This window comes from Panthera tigris, chromosome B4 (genome assembly GCF_018350195.1).
Source record: "Panthera tigris isolate Pti1 chromosome B4, P.tigris_Pti1_mat1.1, whole genome shotgun sequence".
Lineage (NCBI taxonomy): Eukaryota > Metazoa > Chordata > Mammalia > Carnivora > Felidae > Panthera > Panthera tigris.
In genome coordinates, this window is record NC_056666.1 from 31,055,614 (window position 1) to 31,081,493 (window position 25,880).

The following is a 25,880-nucleotide window of genomic DNA, read 5'->3' on the forward strand; positions in this document are numbered from 1 at the left end:
AATAACACAACCATTTCCAGATCTGTTATTTGAGCCTTTAATATACATAAATCATACAGTATGACAAATTCTTAGTATCATTCAGGTCCTAAAACCTATGCTTGATAAACAACTTTAAAGACATGAAGGTGCCTGGCATCTCACTCATTTTTTAAATTATTTTTCAAATTATTAGTTCTTCTTGGTCCAAAGTAAACATTCATTTGTGGATGTGAGGCTCTTTAAGTCAAAAAGGCAACCCATCATTTCTTTAGAGACTTGAAATTGTACCCTCCTCTTTGCTCCTGTAGACACAATATCTCTGACTGCTTCCTAAAATGAAGAATGAAGTGACATCTCAGAATACTCCAATGCAAAGTTTTTTCCAGTGTAGAGGAAGAGCTTTGTGCTTAGAACAAAGACCCATGGGTTTCAATTCCATCTCAGCCACTTACTATTTTGAACACATTTGATAAGACATTGCAACTTCTCTAAGCTTAAGCCTAAAGGTGTAAAATAGGGACAGCATCTATGTACGTGCATTCAGATGCTAGTTCTTTGGCCCCACTTCATCTCTTCTCAGCATCTGTGTTCAGTACTTAAGAAAGAGAGCTACACAGTGCCGAATCAAAAAGTTGAATATCCTAAAACTTCACATGAAAATAAATGCCATCTAGCTCAACAAATTTTCATGTGTGTCTCTACAATGTAAGTCTAATTTTTCTTTATTTTCTGTTTATTTTCTCCTTCATTTTGCAGTACAAGTTTTTGGTTTGCTCAGTCACAATGCCATCTAATGACAGGTAGGTAACTAAGCTGACAAAATATATAATAGTATTCCGAGACTACTACTTCATTTTTTATCATATACACTAAAAAACTTAGGTCAATTGCACTTCAAGATCATATCTAATTCACATAACAGTCAATGCTTGGGATTGTCATTCTACCACCTATCTCCTAATATAGTCCTCTGGTCACTAGGTTTTTCCCCCTATTAATCCCACAGATTTGATGAATTCTTTCCAGATACATTAGATATCTTTGTGCAAAGTAGTCCATTTCACCTTTTGCTTTTATACTAAACTTGCATGTTTGACATTAGAGCTTCATTTGCATGAGCACTGATAAACAAACAAAAAAAAAAAGATACCCGATTCTCTATTTATTATCTGTAGATTTCATTAATATACTGCTTAGCTAATTCTTCCAAATCATTAACAAATATATACACATTATCTTGAGGTTCTCTTCAATTTGATATGTTTTCAATAATCATTACCTCTCTGGACAGTTTAATAAACATTTACAATTTCTTTACCCAATTCAGTTAATTTGGTATGTGAGAATTCCAAAAAATTGCTTTCTCAAAATCATATTTAACATCTATAGTCTTGTTTTTAATCAAGTAATTCTATAAAAGCTATCAAGGAAGGCAATCAGGTTATTGTATGATGATTACTACTTTAAAGTCTTTGTTTCCATTATCTTATAGATATTTACACATCCTTGATAATGTTATTTCATCAGTCTATTAGGAATTGAAATTAAACGAACTGGATGCTAATTTTTCTTTTTAAAACAATCTACTAAATTTCCCCTGCTAATTCTTTATTATTTCTAGTACTAAAACACACCATTTTTTCCTAATATTTCTTTTTTTGACAAAACTCTGAAAGCTGATAGACTACAGATAGCACCAACTCTGTGGGAAGTAAGAGAAGATGACCATGGATGGCGTATGGGTATGATTTCAGATCACTGACCACACATACTTCCTATCATTCACATTGTTCTGCCTTCATTGCTTACAGCCCTGAAGGTTTTTGCCTTTTGTAAAATCCCACAACATTATATAATTTTTTATAATGTGTTTAACAGTGAAAACAGTTTTTTGTTTGTATGAAATGAGGGGAGGGTTGCTTGCTTTTGTTCATTTAAGCCTAAACTAACTCCAGGAGATGGATGGATGACCATACAGGCACACACACACGCACACACATACAACCACACACACACACACACACACCTGAGTCCCTCTAAAGAAAGGAACTGAATGGCTTGGAGACGGTGGTGTTACTTACAACTTTTAAATTTTGAGATGTGTTAATATATCACTTATTTAAAAATTCCAAACTGAGAATATCAGAATTTTAAAGCACACACACACACACACACACACACACACACCTTTCCTAAAATCCCATGATATTCAAATATTCATGAGAGGAAAATAGATTATTACTATCAAGTAACAATTACTACTTGAATACAGATTCATTTTCAGCCCCAACTGAAGGATACAGAAATAGGACACCTGGAAATGAAAATATGAGAAATAAGGTAGATGGAACCAAGAATATAAAAGAAATAATGACCCTATGGAAACCTGATCATTTTCTTTGAAATAATTACTTGATTAAAGGAACTCAGTATCAAGGATTTGGAAAAGCACCAAGAGGCAATCTAGTAGGATGAGTAGGAATAGACCTCAGACCATTTTCATCATACCTCAAATTTCTCCTTGGGCTAATCTTAAATGAAAACCATTTCCTTGGCTTCCAGAATTATATGCCTCCCAGTTCCCCTAAGGTAAGAGAAGGGAGGGAGGAAAGAAGCAGGAAAACAGGGAAACAAGCCCAAAGATGTATGACTCAGCACATCAGTGTGCATGTTTTCTATACAGAAGAAATTGACAAATCCATGTGGTATGTTTAACCCAAGCATTTTAAAATCCATGTCTGTATTATTATGATAATGATCTTCACTTCAGAAAAATGAAATCAATTTTGCTTCCAGAGTTAAATACTACCATTAAAAAGCAAGCACAGTGTTATCTCAAGGACAAGAAGAATCATCATCATTTGGCAGAGGAATTCATGTGTCACAGCCTAGACTCCTTTAAAACTTTCCAAAGGAAGGACAAGTTATATATAATAACCACTGTGGTGTTGCTGGTAATATTCTGTTTTATACACAAAGATAATTAGAGTGACAGGACCAACTTGCTTTATTTATAGCTCCTACATGCTAATACTTCCCCATGTTCTGAGAGGAAGCTTTGTGCAAACACTGTGTAAAACCATGATTAGTTAGAAGTATAAGGATTTTATCACTGGCCCATAAAAGTAATCATTTTACAAACGAGTGTGAATAAGCACCCTGAGATCATTTCCATTAGAACTCTGACACCAGCTCAGGACTGGCTCTATGGGCTTGCCACTGATATATCCCAACCTGTTCTGTGCTCCACTGTGTAGTAAAAATTCTTAATCATTTTTGAGCAAGAGCCCCATATTTTCATTCTGCAGTAGGACCTGCAAATCGTGCACCCATCCTGGTCCCCTTCTGCAAGTGTAGTGTGAGGTCAGAAGCATCAGTACAACCTGGAGAACTTGTTGGATGCTGGTGCCCAGGCTCCATGCAAACCTTATTGAATTGAAATATGTATTTCAACAAGATCCCTACGATATTAATATGCATGTTAGAGTCAGAGGAATACTGCTCTATTGCAAGTAATCCTATATTAAAGTACAAAGAATTTCAAAATTTCAAATTTCAAAATTTCCATGCTATGCAGGGTACATGACAAATGGTTCAAAAATACTGTGAGCTTAAATAGTAACTATTGAAGTATTTTGTTTTACAGAAATCAATATAAGAAGTTTGGTCTATCCTTCCCTTAAATTTATTTAATAAGACTTTTAAATCACTTAAAAAAAAAAAAGGCAGTACTGTTACAGGCTATTTGTTTTCCCCACCAAATTCATTATGTTGAAGTCTTAACTTCTAGGACTTCTGAATATGATGTATTTGGAGGAGGGCATCTTAAAGAGGAAATTAAGTTAACATAGGTTGTTAGGATGAACCCTAATCTTCTATTACTGGTGTCCTTTTAAGAAGAGGAGACTGGGACACAGAGACCCACAGAGGGAAGACCGTGTGAAGACAAGACGGCCATGTACAAGCCAAGGAGAGAGGCCTCAGAGGCAACAACTCTACCAACACCTTGATCTTAGACTTCCAGTCTCCAGAACTGTGAGGAAGTAGACATCTGTGGTTTATGTCACCTGGTCTGTGGAACTTTATTGTAGCCACCCTAGCAAACGGATACAAGTACATTTCAAAAAGAGCCAAAGCAAATCAAAATATAGTTTCTTTCTCTTTCTGGCAATATCTATGAACTGTTTGGCAACTTTCAATTCACAAGTCCATTAAGGGGGAAATTGTATCAAGTATGTTTTTTTAAAATTCTCCAACTGGCCTGACATCAGAATCCCAAATGATTCCATGCACAGGAATAATATGTCAGTACAGCAACATAGATTATTTCCTCATAATTCCTATGGTAAGCACCTAGGAAAGACACAGGAAAATGACACGAAGTCATCTTAAGGTGGCCCAATACTAATATCTATTTCCACTATTTAGACAAATCATAAACATCACCCAACCAGAATAACTTCATTCACTTACAAAATGTATTCATCAACTTATGAAATTTCATACACTACTTTTCCATGAAAAGCCAACTGCCATTCTCACTCTGGATTGTACTAACACAGATATAATTATAGCTTATATGAAAAACAATCTCAGCAGAACACCATTCTAAAGTCTTCTGTTAATCTCTTCCCTCTCACTGCAGATGGGCAGTGGGTAACATTAGCCAGAGGGGTTCATATGCTCATGGCAACTGGGACTACTCATCAACCATTTTCCAAATCTAATTTGCAATTTGTGCTAAAGGAGGAACAAGGCTCAGAACGTCCAATCGAAGAGTCCTAGAAATTGTAAGAAATCAAATGTGTTTGTTTTTGTATCTATTTTTGTTTTAGAATACATGAGGTGCTGCCTGGGTGACTTCTCTGTTTCCCCCTAGTTTCCAATTTTCCCCTTGGGGAACAGCGGAAAGAAAAGACACAATCATTTATTTGAAAATTATGATCGTGAATAACCCATTATGACTATATTTTCATTGACTCATAGTATAATTGTTACTTATAATTTTAACATTGAGGGGGAGGCATGTTGTAGCTGGAAACTCAACTAAAGAAGAGCAAGGAAAACTCTAACTTTGATTTTTTCTGTTAGCCAAAAAAGAAGTCGTCATCAAGAACACCACTAAGCATCCCTGTCCAACAAGGATCAAGTTTAGACTTTTCCTGGTTTGCAGAGAAAATCATTCCTAAAATGGTTCCTGAAAGGAGAAACTGTAAATGGGAATGTCCACAGAGGACAATGGGAATTGTCCACAGGGAATATATCCCATCCGGTCTCCTACAGAAATCCAGTCTCTGTAAAATGTACTTGAGCTAATCTTTAAACCCTATGTCTAGGAGTAACTGGATTAGGGCAAGACACTTCAGGCAGAGTACCCAGGTGTCTAAAAGCAACTCTTTCTCTCATTACTGTGTTCATTTATTAAATCTCCCCCATTCCTCCCTCCCTCTGCTGCTGACCTCACAGCCATCTGAAACTACTGCTACTGGCCCAGAGATTGGTGTGTATGGCAGGATAGCTGCAAAACAGGGACAGGAAGGAGAAGAAAATAGCCCACACACTATTCTCATGTCCTGACCCAGGGGCCCCCTGGTCGTCATGAGGACGAGCTGGCTCTGAGGACGAGCTGGTCTCCAAGCCCCTTACCACACCCCACTTCTTTCATCCACCTCCAGTAATGAAATACCCATTTTTGAGCCTGGACCTTATTTCAAAGAATAAATAAATCTTACTTTATCTCCATATGTGCCCAAAGGCTCCCTATTACCTAACATTCAGCAAAAGTTTATGATTAATAAATGTGATCTTTCTGGGTTTTTTTTTTAAATTAAATATAAATGGGATGAAGTAGGGAAAGGAGACACAGAAAATGAAGTGTAAATGTCTTCATTCACTCTCTCATCCAACCAACATTTGAGTATCTACCATATGTCAAACACCATTCTATACACAGGGGATGTCACAGCGAGCCAAATAAAGATGTTACTCGCATGAGCTCACATGACACTAATAACTTGGTATCAGTAAAGTAAGAACTTAAAAAGGATAAAGTGATAGATAATTACTTGTTGATCAGGAAAGATGTCTCTGAGTGCCAAGACTGAAGACAAGCCCCAAGACAAGGAGGAGCCCATGGTTCTAAAGTTGAGGATATAGAATTCTTAGCAGCAAGACAAACTAGAGCAAAGTCCTACTCTAGAAACAAACTTGGTAGGCTCAAAGAGCTAAAAGAAATCCCCTGTGGCTAAAGTGTAGGTGAGTAAGGTAATATAAGGAAGTTTGGGCCAGGGTTAGGAATTTCTCAACTCAGTGTGGCCAAGCTTAAAATCTAAATGCGTCTGCTTTAAGGACAAGACAACATAGTCACAATTACAAGAAACTGTACTCTATGTTACAGTGGGCACAAGGTGAAGTGGATGGTAACAGGACCAGAAACACTGTGCCAAGGGAAAGATTAGCAATGACCTGGGACACACAGGGACAAGATACCCAATATACTCCAGTTAGCAACATCATAATTAAGTTATTCACTCCCAGATTCCAAACTTTCTCTTTCTAGCTTTTAGTCCTTTTAGTACAGACCCAACCTTTAGGAACCCCAGACTATCCACGAAGTTAAGAAGAAAAACTCTTATCCTCAATTCAAGGCTCTTCATGACAACCCAACTTATTCTTCCAGATTCATAAGGCCCAGTGAAGCATTGTACACTCACTCTTTGTTCATACTAGCTGGAATGTGCCTGTATTCTATTACCTTGAATAGAACTGACGTGACAAATTCCATGACAACAAGAGGTGAACCCTCCCTACTCTGAATCACCTGGGACATCAATTTTATCTCTCTGGATGGCAACTAAGACAAGGATAAAAGTTACAACATGGATTGAGTAACTAATGTATCCCTTTGACCAAAATGTAATACTAGGATGCATTCTGTTCCATTAGCTTTCTATTAAAATGTTCCACAAAACATTCAATAGAGCCTCTATGCAAGTCTACCATGTTCTAGGCAACACATATGTAATCATATTTAACTCTCTCAACTCAATGACAGAAGTATAAAAATACATATTTTGCAAATAATGAACTAAGTCTCAAGAGATGAAGCTGGCCCAAAGTAACACAAAAAAGACAGTGTCAGAATCAGATTTCCCTAGGATCTTGGGACACTGCTTCTTCCTTCTTCCCATTTCCATTATACTCATTCAATAAATGGCAACTGAATACTTACCCCAAGGCTAGAAACTGCCCTGCTCTATAGATGCAAAGGTGAATAAAATGAAAAACAAATGGAAGTTGCATCCTACTGTAACTTTTTGAAAGAAATGGGGAGTGAGAAAGATGTGATTATGTTATTAATGTGGATTTGAGGCAAAATGCTATGGGGTAGAGAGTAGGGGTTAGAAGATAATAAAAGAGCAGTAAAAGAGGAAAATGATAGATGGCAAAAGTAATGTGTGCATGACAGAGGTTCATAGCCTAAGTAATCAAATTAGAATAAATTCTGAACTTGCTGGAAAATAAAATTAGGTGCACATATACATATACATACATATGCATATATATACATATGTGCATATATATTTAAAGATTTTTAAAAATTCAATAAATAGTTCTTAATCGATCACTAGCTTTTATAGGATATGTAAAACAAGAAATGTTACAATGACAGACGCAAATAAACCATACTGATATTCACCATAGCATTAATACACACTGTTATGATACAGAATGTGTATCATTTATAATCACATCTTTAGATTAACTAGTATGTGCACACACACATACACCTTCCGGCACTGGAACCTATAAATCACTGAATACCTCAGAGCTATTAGAAAACATTAATTCAATTCCTCAAGCTAAATTACATTTCACAATTTCCATCAATGGACTTGAATAGAACCTTGAGATGATTAATGTTTTATCAGCGATTACCCAGACAGGGGAACAGAGAGCCTGCCATTTCGAATTTAGAATGTTAGTTCAGTACCACTGACGAAGTAAAGACCCGAGCTATCATTTGTAAGAGCATTATTATTTAAATTTAGTAAAAACTTGAAAAAGTTTAACTTATTTAGGAATTCATTTCTGTCATCTAAGACTTGATACTATTTTTTTGCTAGAAGCCAAGAGACAGATTTTAAGAAGCCTTAGAAATCTCAGGGCTAAAAAAGATGGATAATTCTTCTATGATCTGAGCTCCAGAAAGGAATATTGGAGCACGGTTTTACAAGCTTCTGCTACTCAGCTGTTTGAAGCTAAACCATTCTTCATGGATTTACATTTATTATAGCCTACAATTATGACTCATGTCTCTTCCCAAGCACTCAGACTATACCTTCCTTTTCCACCTCACAGAGAGCAAAGAAAAGGTTTATTGCTTTAATAGTCAATTGTGTGCCCTAAGGACAATACAGAGCACAGAGACATGTTCTGTTAGTGAAGACTTTCTGTTCAATCAAAGCATGCTATTTGAAGGCGCTAATATGTGTGTAATCAATTTGTAAAAACAATGTCTTTGAAATGACCCACACTTAATTTAATGACTATTACATTTAAACTCCAGCTTCCAACTATTTCCAACTTCTAGAAAGCCTTAATAATATTGTATGCAGTCACTTTTGTTATACAAAAATGAACTTAGATGGGCTTCTCCAAGATTTGTCTAAACTCTGTGACCCATTTACACAATTATACATATCACTATAGCCTGTATTGAATAAAGTTCTTCACTCTCAGGCTTTGCAAGAGACCAGAAAAACTCAAGAATGCAGACTAAGTAATCTCAGGCATGATAAAGATAAGATTAGCCTCTCCAAGAAGTCCTTCTGAAGGCATATGAGGACAGTAAAAGGGCAATGGGCTTTAAAACAAGTCAGATCTAGGCTTTTATCCTAATACTGGCACTTCAGATATGGGGCATCTTGGTAAGGGGACTCTCTAGGTTTTAGTTTCTTTATAACTGAACCAGCGTGGGCTGTCTGCCTTTAAAGTGAGCAGTGTTTAAAATACCTAGGGCAGAGTTATGCAAATAGTGGACACATAGTAAAGGATACTCTCATTATTAATTTGCATCAAAAACACTAAACTTGAGGTTGGAGTTCTACAGTTCAGGATATACAAGGAATTTCTGAGGCTTAAAAATATTCTTAGGCTTAAAATATTCCCAGGGCGCCTGGGTGGCTCAGTCAGTTAAGTGTCCAACTTTGGCTCAGGTCATGATCTCCCATTTCACAAGTCTGAGCCCCATGTGGGGCTCTGTCATGACATCTCGGAGCCTGGAGCCTGCTTCAGCTTCTGTGTCTCCCTCTGTCTCTGCTCCCTTGTGCTTGCGTGTGCACGTGCACACACACACACACACACACACACACACACACACTCTCTCTCTCTCTCTCTCTCTCTCTCAAAATAGTAAATAAATAAGTAAATATTTCTTGAAAAAATCAAAATATTCCTTAAAAATATCAGGATGTCAGACGCAGACCACAGTTTGTGAAATTCTATTTTCATTCTTCTGTTCTAGCTTTAAAGAAAGCAAAACAGCCACTGATTAAACTTTAAATAGTCATTCTTGAGGGATGGGGGAGAGGGTAAGAGATTTATTTTTCCCTCAGCATGGCAAAGATTAATAAGTTGAAAATACTAAATAGTATACAATACAAATTTCTATTGTAAAATATTGGCATAAGTATTTACTAAATGTTCATTCAGAGCTTTAAAGAAATCTTTTGGAAACCTAAAAATAAAAGATATTTTGCTTGAAACTAGATGTTTAAAATCTACTACAAAATATGACTACATTCCATAAAATACCCCACAAAGCATGATGTCTCCAGTTTGGTTAAATTTCAAGTTGATTTCACTACATTTTCTTATTTACATTCATGTGTATGCAATGGCATTCCAAATACCAATTACAGTGATGTTTTTCAGTCTTATCAATCTAAACTATTTCAAGAAAGGAGGGTGGTTGATACTAATAACTTAACACCTTTTAGGACAAAAAATAGTTTATGTATGCTGTAGTATAATAAATTGATCTTTTCCAGTGAAATGAACACAAAATAGAATTTCATTTTCCACTTAGTTATCCCAACTAGAGAGCTCATTATTTAGGTTAAAATATTCTGTCTCATTTTGTGCATCAGAATTATCTTGGTTTTCTTTTTCCTTCTCTTGTTCAAATGTCAAATAAATGATGAGGATAAAAACTTTATTTTATGCTTATGGTAAATACCAATTCTTTCCATAAAAAACAAAATTTTGTTTCAATTATTGCTTTTGTTCCCAATGTCTAAGACACGTTAAATACTATGGAGTCACTATAGATGAGGTGAGATTTGGCATATCAGAGCAGATAACCTCAAGGCACTCAAATTTGCAAGCAACATTCATCTAACCCTAGTTCTTACTCCTTTTTTGAAAAATGTGCTTATTTGAACATCACTGCATAAGAACTTTCCTTCTCTTACATATACACAAATTTACAAAGCCCTGTAGAAAATGTGAACTCACACCACAGATGCCTAAACCCAATTCCAGAGTTAGGAAAATAACAGAGGAAAGGGGAAGGTAAGAGCACGTGCATCCCTTAGTGCAGCAATCTCAAAGAGCAGCAGAGGCTTGCACTGGCAATTTTTAAAATATTATCTCAATCTTAAATCTAGAGAGAGATTGCTAAAGAGAGTAGGGACTTAACTAGCTTTAGGCACATAAATAAGAAAACGCTCCCAGCTGTAGAGTTTTAAATATAGAGAAGGTAAATTTTACACCCCCAGAGCCAAAGAAATTCTAAGGATGTGGTTTTTCAGAGAAATACTGAAAACCCCAAAAGTCTCTAGGTTCCTAACAGGATGGTCAAGGAAAAAGCCCTGGGTTGTTAAGCTGGAGGAAGGAATAAGTTAGTAGCTGATAGGCATTCCAGATTGTACTAGAATAAGAACAGTTGAGAAGGATTTGCTCTTCTCAGCAGCACTGCACATGTGGTCATAGCAGAACAGGGCAGCAAAGGCTGCTACAAGAACCCGAGGTCCTCAGAGGTATTGCAAATGGACCTCCTCCTCTATGTTTAGAACTTCTTAATCATCTTTTGGTTTTGCTTATATTTATATAACATATACTTCTGCTATATATTATATAATGTAACATCATATATTTGTACGCTATTTTTTTTTTTTTTGGTCCAAAATTATCCCAAAGTTTTACTGGGACAAACAACTTGTTTAGAAAAACAATTTGCACTATACTGTGACTCAAAACATTGCTTCTGAGGGAAAATAAGTAATAATCTCATTTTTTGTGTGTGGGGAAGATACAGTTGTGGTAAGCTGCGGTACAGGTACACATGTGGAGAACAGAGAAGGATAAAATGAAGTCTCTGGGCATCGGGACCAGGAAAGGCACTTTCACCAGTCACCCTGGCCCCTTTTTGATTCTCTGGTGAGCCAAGATGGGGAATCACTGTCTATGTAGGCATGAAAGCTTCATGCCTTCATACCTTCAGTAAGCAATTAATCTTAAATAATTGCTCTTGAATGAACACGTGATTCCAATTTTTGCCATTTGGGGGTCAATTACTATTTGTTTAGTTATGATTCTAAAGCAGTGACTCTCTTACAGACCCTACACCCATCTAAGAACCTATCAAACCATAACCCATGAACTCCAAAGTCACTTTTTCTCAGCTTCAAAGACCTTTATCTACTTTAACAACGAACTTACAAGTAACAACTATTACCCACAAATGTCTGTCTACAAGAGTTGAAAAGAAATCCTTAGCTAAGAACTGCAAGATGTATTTAATTATGCACATAGTTATATCATCCACTCAAAACATTGAAAAGGAGAATAACTTCTAGTATGTTCTGAAGAGCAAGAAGGAAATCTCGGAAATTCCTGCAGAAAGAAGGTGAGCCTTAATAAATAATGCCTATTAAAAGGAAGAACACAAAAATACAATTATGAAAACACACATGACAAATATAGGTAAATTGGAATTTTAAATACAAATCAAATACCAGAACATGAAATTGGCACCAGATGTCAGATTGAAAATAAACTTTCAGCCGTATTACAAGGAACTGTCCACCTTGGAATAATATATTTTAGTATTTGAAAGTAAAAAACAGAACATCAAATTCATGTAACATTGTAAGTTTCTAAATCATTTTCTTGATAATATGAGAGTTGAAAAAATTACGTGAGGATAGAAAGAATGTTCATATGTGAGGTTCTTTTTCCAAAGTATGTATTAAACTGAACTGTTATCAGGCATGTTTCAGTCTACAACAGGACTTCAAGAGTAAACTGGGTTGTACCCCAGCACCCCAATACATTTGGAAAGAAAAAAAACAAAAACAAGCCAGGGCGGAGATCTCAAGCCATCAGTAAGCCCTGGGGTTACCAAGAGTAAAGAATTATGAACAACTTCCAATATAGGGCACAATGCTGTTGCCATGGTGATCTAAAATTGCAAATCTGAACACTCCCCAGTGTGCCCAACATGAAGGCCTAAGATCCTCAGACAGCTTAGAAGGCAGGTTTTCAGGATCCAGACGCAGCCACTGCTCCAGCCAGCCCATCTACATCCAGAACCACACACTGACTCCAAGAGTTACTGACACAGGGGCACCTCGGTGGCTCAGTCAGTCGAGGAAGCTGACTCTTGATTTCGGCTCATGTCATAGTTTTCATGAGTTTGGGTCCCTCGTGGGGCTCTGTGCTGACAGTGTGGAGCCTGCTTGGGATTCTCTCTTTCCCCCCCTCTCTCTGTGCCCCCCCCAAAATGAAAATATAATAATAATAATAACTTTAAAAAGCTTTAAAAAAAAAACAAAGGAGTTACTACCACAAAACCATGTCACAGCCTCTGCCAGTGTAAATACTACTCCCTCCACCAGGAAGATCCTTGCCCCTCCTTCTGCGGCAAAACTGACTCAGTCAACATTCAGGGGTCATGTTCAAAGTCTTCCTCATGCACCTGGCTGGCTTGGTGGGTACAGCATGTGACTCTGGATCTCAGGATTGTGAGTTTGAGACCCACATTATGTGTTCAGATTACTTAAAAAAAATAATAAAATTAAAAAAGGCTTCCTCATTCACCATCATCCTCTCTCTCTCTTGCTTTCACATGCTCCCAAACAAAATAAGTCCCAGACACAACAGGATTAAATATTCCTTTACTGTCACCATCACTATACTCTGTGAGCATGACTCCATCCTAATTCCTAGCATAAGTATGGCTTAGAATGATCACAGCTATAACCTAATTCCCCACTATATGCTAAAACTCTGTCTTAGTCTCCACTATATACCCAGGTCTGAATACAGTGCCTGACACATTAGGAGTAAACAAATGATAGCTAATTTCATTCAGGCCAGACCTGATTCCATGGCTCACTCCATGATCCAAACTTCCAGTTATCACTCAGCTTCTATTACTTATTAACTCATCATAGACATAAGTCAATATAATGTATATTAACAGTTCACTTGCACTCAGTGGCAGGTTATGCCAGAACAGTCATTTATAACTAAAATATAAACTGCCAGGCTGGTACTGAAAACCCTAATTCCCACCAAATCTCAAGAGATACCTCATACTAGGAATACTGTTGTCTTCAAGTATTTATATAAACCAAGTCTACTTAAAATTAAACTTGGACAATAGCTTTATGACCCTCTTCAAATTAATGTCAAGAACAAACAGCCAATGACTGAAGGGCACAGAATATTTACTGAATGCACAGTTGAACCACAGTACTAGGCACTGTGCAGAGATCATCTAATTTTACGTCAATAATTTTAATAATCTTATGCAATATTACTTTTCTAATTTTCAGGTCCTGAAATTAGTATCACAAACAGTAAGGCCAGAACTCAAGCTGAGGTCTGCAAGATTTCAAAGTCCATTCTCTTTCCACTATTACATGTTCGTGAAAACACATTAAACCATGTTTTAACGTTATTACAGTGTAATAAACTTTTTTCAAAGGTCTTCATGGAACTTCCTTAATCTGATAAATGGTATCTACAAAAAAACCCTAATTTTTAATGGGAAACTAGACACTTTCTCCAGGATTCATGGGCAGAACAAAGTCAGTGTGTTCAACATTGTGCTGAGGTTCTAATGAGTGGAAGAAAACATGAACAAGAAATAAAAAGTGTAAGGATTGGAAAGAAAGAGTAAAACTAATATTTACAGAAAAAAAATGTGTAATGTTTAAAATGAAAAAAACATTATCAAGTTTATGTTATCATAAGTTATCAAAATATATCCACTGGTAGACATGTGTAAGAATGTTCACAGGAGATGTATTCAGAATAGTGAGAACTGGGCTCAGGTGAGGATGAGGAAGATGGTCTGCCCCAGGTACAGGCAATTAGGAGTAGATACAAGAGAATTTTAAAACAATTGGGGGCGGGGGGGGGGGGGGCTGAGTGGCTCAGTTGGCTAAACATCCAACTCTTGATTTTGGCTCGGGTCATGATCTTACAGTTTGTGAGACTGAGTCCTCCATCAGGCTGTATGCTGACAGCATGGAGCCTCTTGGGATATTCCCTCTCTGCCCCTCCCCTGCTCTGATCATGCTATTTCTCTCTTTAAAAATAAATAAACACTTAAAAAAATATTTTTAAGTTGGCTCCATGCCCAACATGGAGCTTGAGCTCATGACCCTGAGATTAAGAGTCACACACTCGGAGCACCTGGGTAGCTCAGTCAGTTTAGCATCAGGTCATGATCTCACAGTTCATGAGCTTGAGCCCCACATCAGGCTCTGTGCTGACAGTGCAGCCTGTGTGGGATTCTCTGTCTCTCTCTCTCTCTCTCTCTCTCTCTCTCTCTCTCTGCCCATCCCTGCTCACTCTCTCTCAAAAATAAACAAACATTTAAAAAAATAAAAATAAAGTTGCACACTCTACTGACTGAACCAGACAATTTCTTTTTCAAAAACAATTTCTTTTTCAAAAACACTAAAAGTTGGGCTCCTTTTTAATATCACCAGTTACAAGCAATTTCAAACCATATCAATGATAAAACCTGTCCCAAAGAATCCTTTTATTGGTCAAAATTCTAAATAATTGTTACAGTTACTATTAAGGTATTTTTCTTATTCAAATTAGTATATATTTTTTGCTTATGCCTTAGTAAACACTGTTTTTCACCTGGAGGTTAACTCAGAGAGTTCCAGTTACAGAGGTGGCCCACATTCTCCCGTGGCTCACCTCCACACACACTCTATAAGTTCCTCACAGTGTGAAATCATTCAAGCTTGCACCAGGCACACTGTGTTTCTCCAGGCCCTCTGGCATTACACGGATTTGAATTCTTAAAATGATGGCAGAGTTGTTGGAAGAGTAAAGAATTATGGCCTAAGTTATTTCAGTTCTGTCATTCTATGTGGGCCCTTGGACTTTTCCTTGGTGATTAACATTTTCCAACTGTGGGGACAGCATTTGAAACTTGCTAGAATGATTCCTAAAGAAACAAAGACATTCTTGGAACTTATGAAATGGGTTTTTTATGATGCTCTGCCAAACTTATATCTATGTTCAAGTCTCTTCCAAAATACTTACTTATATAGAGGTCGTTGTTTTATGTGAAGGAAAATTTTCAAAACTAAAGTTATGAAAAAGAAGTGCTCCTTGTTGAACCACATACAAAGACAGATTAACAAATCCGACTGTGCTGTCTACCGAACATGATTATAGAACATAAACTCTGACAAAGTAATTGATCAAATGGGAGAAGACCCAAGGACAGCAACGGTGATGATGTTGTTCCTCATTTGCTGTGACTGAACAATGCAGTCTTCGTTTTCCAGGAAAAAACTGAAATGTAACTAAAAACTACTCATCCATTTCTTTTTCTTGTAGTGTAGTCTTTTTAATTGACATGATTAAACATTGGAAATTCACGAAAGGAAAACTTTCACTGCATTTCTTTTCCGGCAGTTATTATTATGTGTTTCATGTCATAAATATTAATGAAAATTATTTGGTTGTATAGTAAGGAGGTATAAAAACGGCCTGTGCTGGAGTCAGATACTGTAGGCACACCACTGGTTTGAAGTAACAACCCCAACATGGAAATAATCCAAATGTCAAAAAAAGTGGCAAAATCATAAAGAATGCGACACAAAAGCAGTTGCTGCTGTACCCAACAACCTGGATAAACCTTACAGACATAATAATGCGCAACTGCCGTCAGAAACAGGAACATGCAAAACATATTATTCCATTTCTGTGAAGTTCAAGAACAAGAAAAAACTAATCCACAGTGATGAATCAGAACACTGGGCAGAGGTATTATTCTATACCTGGGCACAGGAAATATTCTGTATCTTAACTGGGGGGGGGGGGGGCAGTTACATGGGTTTATTACATAAAAACTGTTCAATCTTTCAGCATATGTACACTCGATTTTTTAAAGATCTTCTCTACTGTCCACATATGCCTACAATTAACAAAAGAAACACTGAGGTTCAAAAATGTAAAACGTGTATCCAAGATCATTAGTACTTGAAAAAATTTAGATACAGTTAAAAGGAGTTGACAAACAATAGTGCTGTGGTTTTTAAATTTCAAAATATTGTACCCTTTAATGTGACAGGTAGCTTGGTAGAGAGAGGTTAATGCAAACAGAGTTAAGTAGTTAAATACCAGAGCAGCAAATGGCTATCAAAATTAAGTAGAGTTAGGGGCACTTGAGTGGCCTAGTCAGTTGAGCATCCAACTTTGGCTCAGGTCATGATCTCATGGTTCGTGGGTTCAGGCTCCGTGTCAGGCTCTGTGCTACCAGCTCAGAGCCTGGAGCCTGCTTCAGATTTGTGTCTCCCTCTCTCTCTACCCCTCCCCTGCTCACATTCTCTCTCTCTCTCTCTCTCTCTCTCTCTCTGTCTCTGTCTCTCTCTCTCTCTCTCTCTCTCTCAAAAATAAATGATCACTTAAAAAAAACATTTTTAATTAAGCAGAGTTATATAGGACTTGAGAGAGTATATCAGAAAAATAAATGTTGTGTTTTGAAAATTATTCTTTGTTGGCAGCTTAACAAAGTGTCCCAGAGTGAAGCCTTGGGACTATGGTGCCTTGGTGGGCTGCAAGTTCAAATTAGAAAGGACCACCTATCTAGAATTTTGCAGCTCTGGTGTTAATAAAGTTGCTGCCTTGTCTCCCTTAAGAGCTCATCTTTGTCCGTGATGGCACTGTGCCCTTGGCAGAGAAAACCCGACACATTCCACGAGCCCCAGGGGTTAGTACTCTTTGCCCAATGACAAATCTGCAAAGATTGTCCCTTCTGCCTAGTTCCCTCCAAAATAATGCAAAAAGGAATACAAACAATAAAGGAACACGTTGAAAAGTGGATACTCAGTTCGGGAAGGGGCATTTTCCCCGGTGTTTAGGGAAAGGATCTCCCCAGTCTATCAGAGTTCAGAACTCAGAACAGAGCCACAATTATCAAAGCAATCAGCAAAGAGGAAGAATTCCAACAACTCATTTCTTTGCCAAAGACTTCATGACCAGAAGCCATGTGAGGCCATAATGTACATCCCAGCAGAGAAGGTAGAGAAGGGGAAAGTAGAAGGAAGAGAAGGGGAAGTGAGGATGAGATGCAAATAGGAAAACATAAAATATACATGCAGCGGTCATGGGGAAAAGAGAGAGGTGGACAGATGCTAAGCTGGTTTAGGCCATTGCTCTGAGTTCAATGAAAGGCAACGACCAAAGGCATGTTCCACAGAGAAAACTGTCCAAGTGCCCTTGTCCCCTTCAACACCCAAATCCTGGAAGAGTGTGGTAACAGTGAAAGGTATCTTTAGTCCAGGACACTTCCAAGAACAAGAAATTCAAAAACTGTCTCATTTCCCCCCACAAAACTGCTACCTTGAAGTCTTACCAAAGGGGCTGATTCCCTCATTTCACACAAAAAAAGGGCCCCAAGAGCAAAGGACAAATGCCCAAATGAAAGGCACCTGTGGGGGTTATGAATCTGTAACCACTCCATCAATAAATGCAAGTAATTTCTTGTCAGTCTTGCCAGTTTTCAGAGGAGATTATATATGGAGAGGCATGTGGGCAGGCATCTAAAGGTACGTGTTGGGGTGGGAAGGGAAGACGATAAGGAGCACGGGTCCTCAGACCCTGGGCAGAGGAACCAAGAGAAAGGAGGAGCAGGACAAAGATGAGGCTGGAGTAGAAAACATGCCTGAGACAATTTCCTTCATCGAGGTAGCAGGCTGTGGAGCAGGATTTCCCAGCATTTCTTTTGGCTAACTGGTTTTTCATGGGCCTAAGGGGTAAAGAAGCTACATTTCTATAAATGTTAACATTATCAATAGGACAGCCCTGACACAGCTGGGACATGTAAGGAGTCGTCCAGATTCGTAGATAGATGCGTTATTTTTGTGGCAAAAGACAAACTTGAAAAATGTACTTCAGCACAAATCTTAATCTTTGGGGGCCAATCTAAGTTCCTCAAAAGGCAGTACCAAGTTTTCTCCATTAAACAGATTTTGAGACTGACAGACCTTTGCCCTATCCCACCCACAAAGCCATTAATCCAGATACATTAAAATCATAAAAAAAAAACCTCCATCATTTTTCAGATAAATTCACAACACATGCAATCCCAATTTGCAAACAACCCTCTGGGGTACACACAAATGTGCTAAAAACCACAACGCTTCATAGCTGTATCAGAAATAATAGATGAGAGCGTTCCCAAGATGAGGCTTAAGTGATGGGTTTTGTGCCAACAATAGGAATTCTTAATGTGTAACAGCTAGAAGAACAGTTGAATAATTAAGTAACTTCCTGGGATATTGAGAGAGAAAAAAAAGTATAAATGGAAAATAAACAGATTAAAAGAAAGGATACTCCGTGTGGTACACAAGTTATAATAATTATACAAATTCTGAATGGCATTTACCCTAGGTGATACCTGTTTCTACAATCCTTTTTCTGTTCCAAATGTGTTGAGAACAGGGAGGAAGATAAGTTCATCTTTTGGCACCTATCAGACATTTCTGTTTGTGTCGTTTGGTACCCCTGGGAGCTCATTCTACAGTCCGTGGGAGGGCGGGGGGTTAACCAGCAAGGAAAAATCCAATTCAGAGACTTAGAACGGACAAAAGCTAGGTCAGTCCTGCCCTGCTCTGCTCTCCACTATTAGAATCAAGAGAGCACTGGGAGAGTAAGAGCAAGGCAGGCTTCATGGGAGAAACCCACTTGTGCATTAGCACAGAGCCTCACACTTGACTGAATCTCAGTTGTTAATGTCTTGAGATTCTTAATCCTTTTTTTTTTTTAACAAAGTGCCCTGCACATTCATTTTGTACTGTGCCTCGCAAATTATGCAGCCAGTCCTGAGTAAGAGTCTGGTTTGTTCTTAGGTGCTTCCTTGTATTAGAGGCTACTATCCAGACTCTTCCCTCCACTAACGTGCTGTGTAGGTTAGATTGAGTCTCTGTTCAAAAAAAGAGAGGACAAGGGGAGGAAGGGGAGAGGGAGGAAGGGGGGAGTGGGGAGGGGAGGGGAGGGGAGGGGAGGGGAGGGGAGGGGAGGCAGTAACTGTCCAAAAACTGGCTGGACATAGCAGGAACAGGACACTCTGCAAACAACTAAATCTTTATGCAGACAGTATTAACAGAAATCTACCCTTACAGGACAGCTAGGAATATCCCCAAATAAGCCAAAGGGTCACATACAGACTTGTATTAATCATCAAAGGGAAAAAAGCATGCCTGTACAAAGATAAATATGAGGAAAACTCTAAGGAACTATTATGCTCATGGTTGAAGTACATTCATTCACTAAAGAATATTTATGGAGTTCCTAGAACACACTAGACATGTTAGAAATTGCTTTGTTATGTGACAGTGTTGGTAGTGGTGGCATTTTTTTTTTGTTTCAGTCCATAATCTGTATTCATTCTGAGTAAAATAAAATTGCTAAACACTGTATATGATTGACTGTGGGTTTTATAAAATGTGGTACCCAACAGAACAATTAAAAAAATACCCACAGCTTTTGATTACTGAAACTATATACAAGGCTTACTTATATGGCAAGTTTAGTTGACTAAGCTGTGTGTGTGTGTGTGTGTATGTGTGTGTCTGTGTGTTGAGAGCAAACTTGGAAATTTTCAATTCTTCCATGATTTTAGTAAGTAAGCAGCACCCACAGAAATATATTCAGGCAATGACAGAAATGTCAATGGCTTTCTTTTTTTTTTTTTCTTTTTTTTTTGAGAGAGAGAGCACACATAAGTGGGAGTGGAGCGGGTGGATGGTGGGCGGGGAGTGGGGTGGGGGTGGGGGTGGACCAGAGGATCTGAAGCAGGCTCCGTGCTGAGGGCAGACAGCCTGATGCGGGGCTCAAACTCAACAAAGGCTGACACTTAACCAACCGACTGTGCCACCCAGGCGTCTCTTTTCTTTTTTTCTTTTTTTTTTTTTTTTAAAAAAAAGGTCTCAATGCTAAAAACATTCCAGTCCCTGAACAACTTGAGAGAGTTGAAAATAGTCTATTTTCATGATGCTTGCCAAACTCGGTCTTAAAATGGAAGAAAATCGTGCATCTAGAATTAGGCAAAATAAAGACCAGTTTATTCTTACATTCATTAATGCTTAAATGCCTGCAGAAGGTAAAATTCTGAGGTTGCTGGGAAAATTAATAATAGCTTTCAGAGGTATTCAGTATTTGCTAGTTACTTATAAAACACAAGGTAATACAAATATAAGTGTTTTCCATCCCAGTTGTGCACGATAGTAGACATTTTGGTTACATAACTTTGTCTAACAGCTGAGTTACTTCACAGTAGATGACTGTAGTCTTCAAACTAAAAAATGGAAACAAAAGAAGCTAGTAAAAATGTGAAGAGTTTCTGGAAATACAAAACATTTTACAGAAAGCACAACTCTTACAGAGACATTATCTAACCCAAGCATTAACTGAACCAAACCAAAAGGCAGAGCAGATTAAATATAAAGACCACAGTACAGAAAGGGGCACGGAGCCCTCAAGCACGGAGGAAAGCTAGGGAAACCAGCATGAGGGAGTAATTTTAGGTTTTACTAATGCCTTTTCAATTTAATTTCAAACATGGCCAGAAAAATTAACTTGGCAAATCACAAAATTAATACCATTTTGCAAATTCCTTCTTTATAAACTTCTAATAGGGCAAGTCAGAATAAAATTATAGGCAATCCAGAGAAAAATCTGGATCTTGGGCCAACCACAAGAATTCTGCCACTCCTGGGGTCCTAAGGTCCAACACACTTTCATAATGAAACTGTGGGGGGAGGGGGCTAAAAATTGATAAATTCATTTTAGTCCATGTGCATGAAGATGGAATATAGATTTAATGCCTGAAATTTAGAATACAGAGTCTCAAATATAGTATGCATCTACAGAGTGTATAAGCTATACCTAAACATAGGTATAAGCTAGAAATGTGTTTATAATTATACATATATACCCAAATATTTCAAAGCTACGTTTAAAATGCATTAAAAATACAAAAATTGAAAACAATGTAACATAAAAAGTCCTTTTTCAAATATACCCCCAAATCCTGAAATAAATACACATTCTTCCTATCAGGCAGAGAGAAATTATCCCTTAGGAAGAAGACAACCGTGATTTTACAACAAACTAAAAAACAAGCCTGAGACAATGAAATGTTTAAGAAAACAGCTTTCAGCACTTTATGCACTTCTTCCAAATGATCATTACGGATCCAGAACAATGACAACAGAGAAAGAGGTATGCATGGTCCTACCTCAACTTTTTAGTAACGGTTTCCCTTGCGCCAGCCATGGGACACTCTTATGATTAATTTCCTTATCTGGAAACGTGGGGCAAGCATTCCTACCCCAAAGGGCAGTAGAGACGTTTAATGAGATAATAGATGCAGAAAGCTTTTTAATTCCAGTGTCCAGTACTAGATGTGAGGAATGGAAACAATTATTGCTAATCATCAGAGCAACGCAGCAAGAAGAAATTTCATCCTAATTCTGGGAGAAATAAGAGTAAGTAAGGTTTGCCTGTGAAATGACCAAACAATGGTGAGCTGGAGGACAACTGAAGGGGAGATGATAAAGTACTTGGCCAGCCAATCAAATAAACTATACTAATTCATCTTAAATAAAAATTAAATTAAGCTTTTAAGGTAATGTACAAATTCTCCAAACAGCTATACAAAACCTAAGCCCACACAGGTGACAATAAATCAACCAAGGGTACTTACTGTACAAATATTAATAAATATGTATGTATACTCCAAGTCCAAAACACAAAATAACCTTTTTTTCTAAATTTAAAGACATGCTCAGATCCAACCCACAACTGCTCAATCACTGCAAGCATTTTAAATATATAATATATATTTAAATATATATTATAAATTTTTGCACTTTTATAAAAAAGTATAAAAGCATAGGAAAGTGAACAATACACAGGAAAGCAAAAGTGCATCCTGATTAATGTGTATGCGCACATGTGTGCTACTGACCCCCTGCTTTCTTTCTGATTCAGCTCTTAGTTCTCCCCTTTCTTGGGTCTAATTTGTGAAATGCAAAGATACATAAAACCTTATTCTCATTAAAAAGCAGTCCCAAAACTTTTATGGCTTGAAATTTGAGTTCAACAACATCTGTACGATTACAAAGTATATCTTGTAGTAACAGAGCAACGAATCACAAATACATACCAGTAGCACAATGTTAAAATCATTAAGTTTTATTTCATTACAATCCACTTTCTGAAATGCACGTGGGCCAGCATACAATTAATCATAATTATTCAACCCACAGCGTAGCACCACACAGCATCAAGAGGATTAGCAAATGTGTGGCCTTACTTTTTCTGCCTGTTGTAAGACAGAAAGAAAATTCAGACAATATGGCACCACAGGAAAAGGGCAAACAGATTCATTTCCTGTAGAATAAAGGAAAGGTTTAAAAAACAGTTTTCTGTCCAATAGTCTACGGACTCAGCTTTCAAGTTTCTGAGTTTATGGAGTAAGCCATTTCAGGTCAATGTGCAAAAACCATTTTGCATCTTCTTTTAAAGCTCTGTTAAGTTTTATTTTAAATTTGCTTTTTAAAATTATGTAGCATCAGAAGCTGCAGGTTTATAATGTCAGGCAGACCTGCTCATGAACCAATTTATACAAGTTACTAAAACTACGGCAATCACCAAAAACATACTGCGAGGCCATCCTTACAGGAAAAGTTTATAAACACAGAAACATGAATACATGCACACTCACACACACATACTCGTACGTGTGTATTTGCAAGCCGGATCTAGGTCTCAAAGGCAAATAGCTAAATTGGGAGAAGGGGAAAAAAACAAAAAACATTTGTCCTCCTTTAAAAATTGTTTCTTCTTGGAAACAGTGCTACTGATATTTTTAAGTCAACCAACATAAAAGTCATTTGAGTCTATGACCTCTCTCCTTTTGCTCCACTGCCTGGGACAGAAGGACTAATTCTCTCCCAGGAAGGGGCAGGAACCTCTGGGAAATTATTTCAGAACCAGCTCTGAAGAAGAGTTAATAAGAGCTGAATCTCTGGAGATTACAAATTTGAGAATATCAAGAAGTTCTCGGTGAGTAGTCAGAAGACTGAGAGAAAAAGAAATAAAAAAGTGTAAAGTTCAAAGAAAATCAGGGTGAGACAAAAAAAAAAAGAAAGAAAAGTATATAGTTCAAGAGTAACAAAGAATGATAGAGTTTATTAACAAATTATCTAAATGTCTAACAAATATTTAAAACATTTTTAATTCTGGTTGATATTTTCACTTAACTTTTTTAAAAGGAAACTGTTTTAAGTATATTTCAATTTGTCTGTAAATAAACTAGTAATATGGCCTGTAAGACCAAATTTTTCCCAAACTGAAAAAGCACAAAACACGGAGTTGCGGGAATAGTTTTCATAAGATGGGTTTTGTAAATTTAAATTCACAAAACTGACAGCCACCTTCAAAGATTAAAGGACTATATTCCAGGGACTCAGAGAGCCTGCAGAGATCAAAATTATATCTTTAAATTATTATTTTTAAGCAGTTTAGCTTCTTAGTTTAGATGCAATCGTGAGGGATAAAATGTACAAGAAACATGATTTAGTTTAAAATTTTTGGGGGGCGCCTGGGTGGCTCAGTCAGTTGGGCGACTGAGTTTGGCTCAGGTCATGATCTCGCAGTTTGTGAGTTCGAGCCCTGCGTCGGGCTCCGTTCTGACAGCTCGGAGCCTGGAGCCTGGAGCCTGCTTTGGATTCTGCGTCTCCCCCCTCTCTCTAACCCTCCCCTGCTCACAGTCTGCGTCTCTCTGTCTCTCAATAATAAATAAATATAAAAAAATTTTTAACATTTTTTAATAAGAAAACATTTTAGGGGCACCTGGCTGCCTCAGTCAGTAGAGCATACAACTCTTGATCACAGGGTCATGAGTTGAAGCTCCACGTGTAGCTCAGAGTTTTACTGAAAATTTAAAAATAATAATTAAAAATAAATAAAAAAGGAAAACATTGTAAAGTATTAACTATGCCCTCTCTATAAATATTGGTACTCAACTATATTTTTTGGTGCAAAAATTATATTATTACAACAGAGGACCCTCAAAATTATGACCTTGCTAAAACATAACCCTGAAGCAATCAATCATCAATCAACTCCTCTTGTACCTCTTAAAATTCAGGCTTCCTAACCTTTATTTTAAAATGTTATGAAGTTAGCACACAATTTTATTTGTTTGGTAAGGGCTCAATGATGTTCCACTAATAATGACCTATAAACAAAGAACAGAATAAAATCCAAAGCCGTTTAACCTACAAACTCCCAACATTACAGAATGCACAAATGTCCAAGTTCTTTAGAAATCCTTAGTTTGTCTGAAAATTCAGTGAGTCCTTTAAAACCCCAAATTGTCCACCTCACTTAAAATAGCTTTTCACAACTCTTGGTGACATGAAGTGACATCTTGCACCAGTGAAGCTGGCATGTGAGAACACTTCCGTAACAGTGACAAAGTAGTCACAATTCATGTAGAAATGGGAAAGTGACATCACAGAAAAGGAAGAACAGTACTCTGGTAAATGCTTGTGAATCTATTTTAAAAGAAAATGGACCCAGGAAAGAACAGACCCAAAACGAACCAAATGTATGTTTAAATCAGCAAATAGATGAGCCATTTCAAAACAGATGACATTTCAAAACTTCAAATGTCTTTTTAGGTATGGTATCTCCATGACTGGTTATTTCCAGTTGGATCTCCGAAATATTAAACACTCCATGCCTAAGATCACATCATTTTTCACCTACTCCACATTTCTGTCTGGCAGAGGCATTCACTTTCAAACCCACTTAAGCCATGCACACCTCACCCTCCATATTCAATCACGTTTCACACCTCACTGCTAGACTAATATTGCAGGCCAACCACAATATGGCTCCAGCCTCCTTTCTGGAGGCTGCTACTTGCTACCACTCTCCCAAAGTCTGCTATTGCCTCCCAGAATGCCTCACCAGTCCTGTAACCCAGTTCTTCCTACTCCACACCCCTCACTGCCTGTCTACAAACACTTCAGGATCTGACTCAACTCCAACCCTTCCTGGGTTTTGCTGTTCTGTCCAGCTACAAAGAAGATGCTGGCACCTACAATGTTTATTGGCACTCAAATATTCATTGAATGAATGAATGAATGAATGGTTTAAGTATTCTGAATTTCATTATCTATTTATAGTCTGTTATTTTCTAAATTTTATTTTTTAATTTATATTTTACCGCCACAGTGGGATTGGGAATACCCAAGCATATGTAGGTATCTCAACTGTTTAAAAAAAAGAGGGGGGTTGCCTGGGTGGCTCAGTGGTTAAGCTTCCGACTTCAGCTC

At 37.5% G+C, this 25,880-nt stretch overlaps 1 protein-coding gene across 20 annotated transcripts in view; it reads right to left on the reverse strand.

Annotated features, from left to right (window-relative positions):
* The window catches only part of PARD3 (par-3 family cell polarity regulator), a 664,605-nt gene that overhangs the window by 455,055 nt on the left and 183,670 nt on the right, over window positions 1–25,880 (reverse strand). The window contains exon 1 of one of the 20 annotated variants that reach the window (XM_042991419.1): window positions 6,570–6,683. The exons of the other annotated variants lie outside the window; for them this stretch is intronic. Coding sequence (XP_042847353.1) covers window positions 6,570–6,638 — 69 coding nt within the window. The 5' untranslated portion in view covers window positions 6,639–6,683. Of the gene's footprint in view, window positions 1–6,569; window positions 6,684–25,880 lie in introns of those variants that run through there. 20 annotated transcript variants of the gene reach the window in all.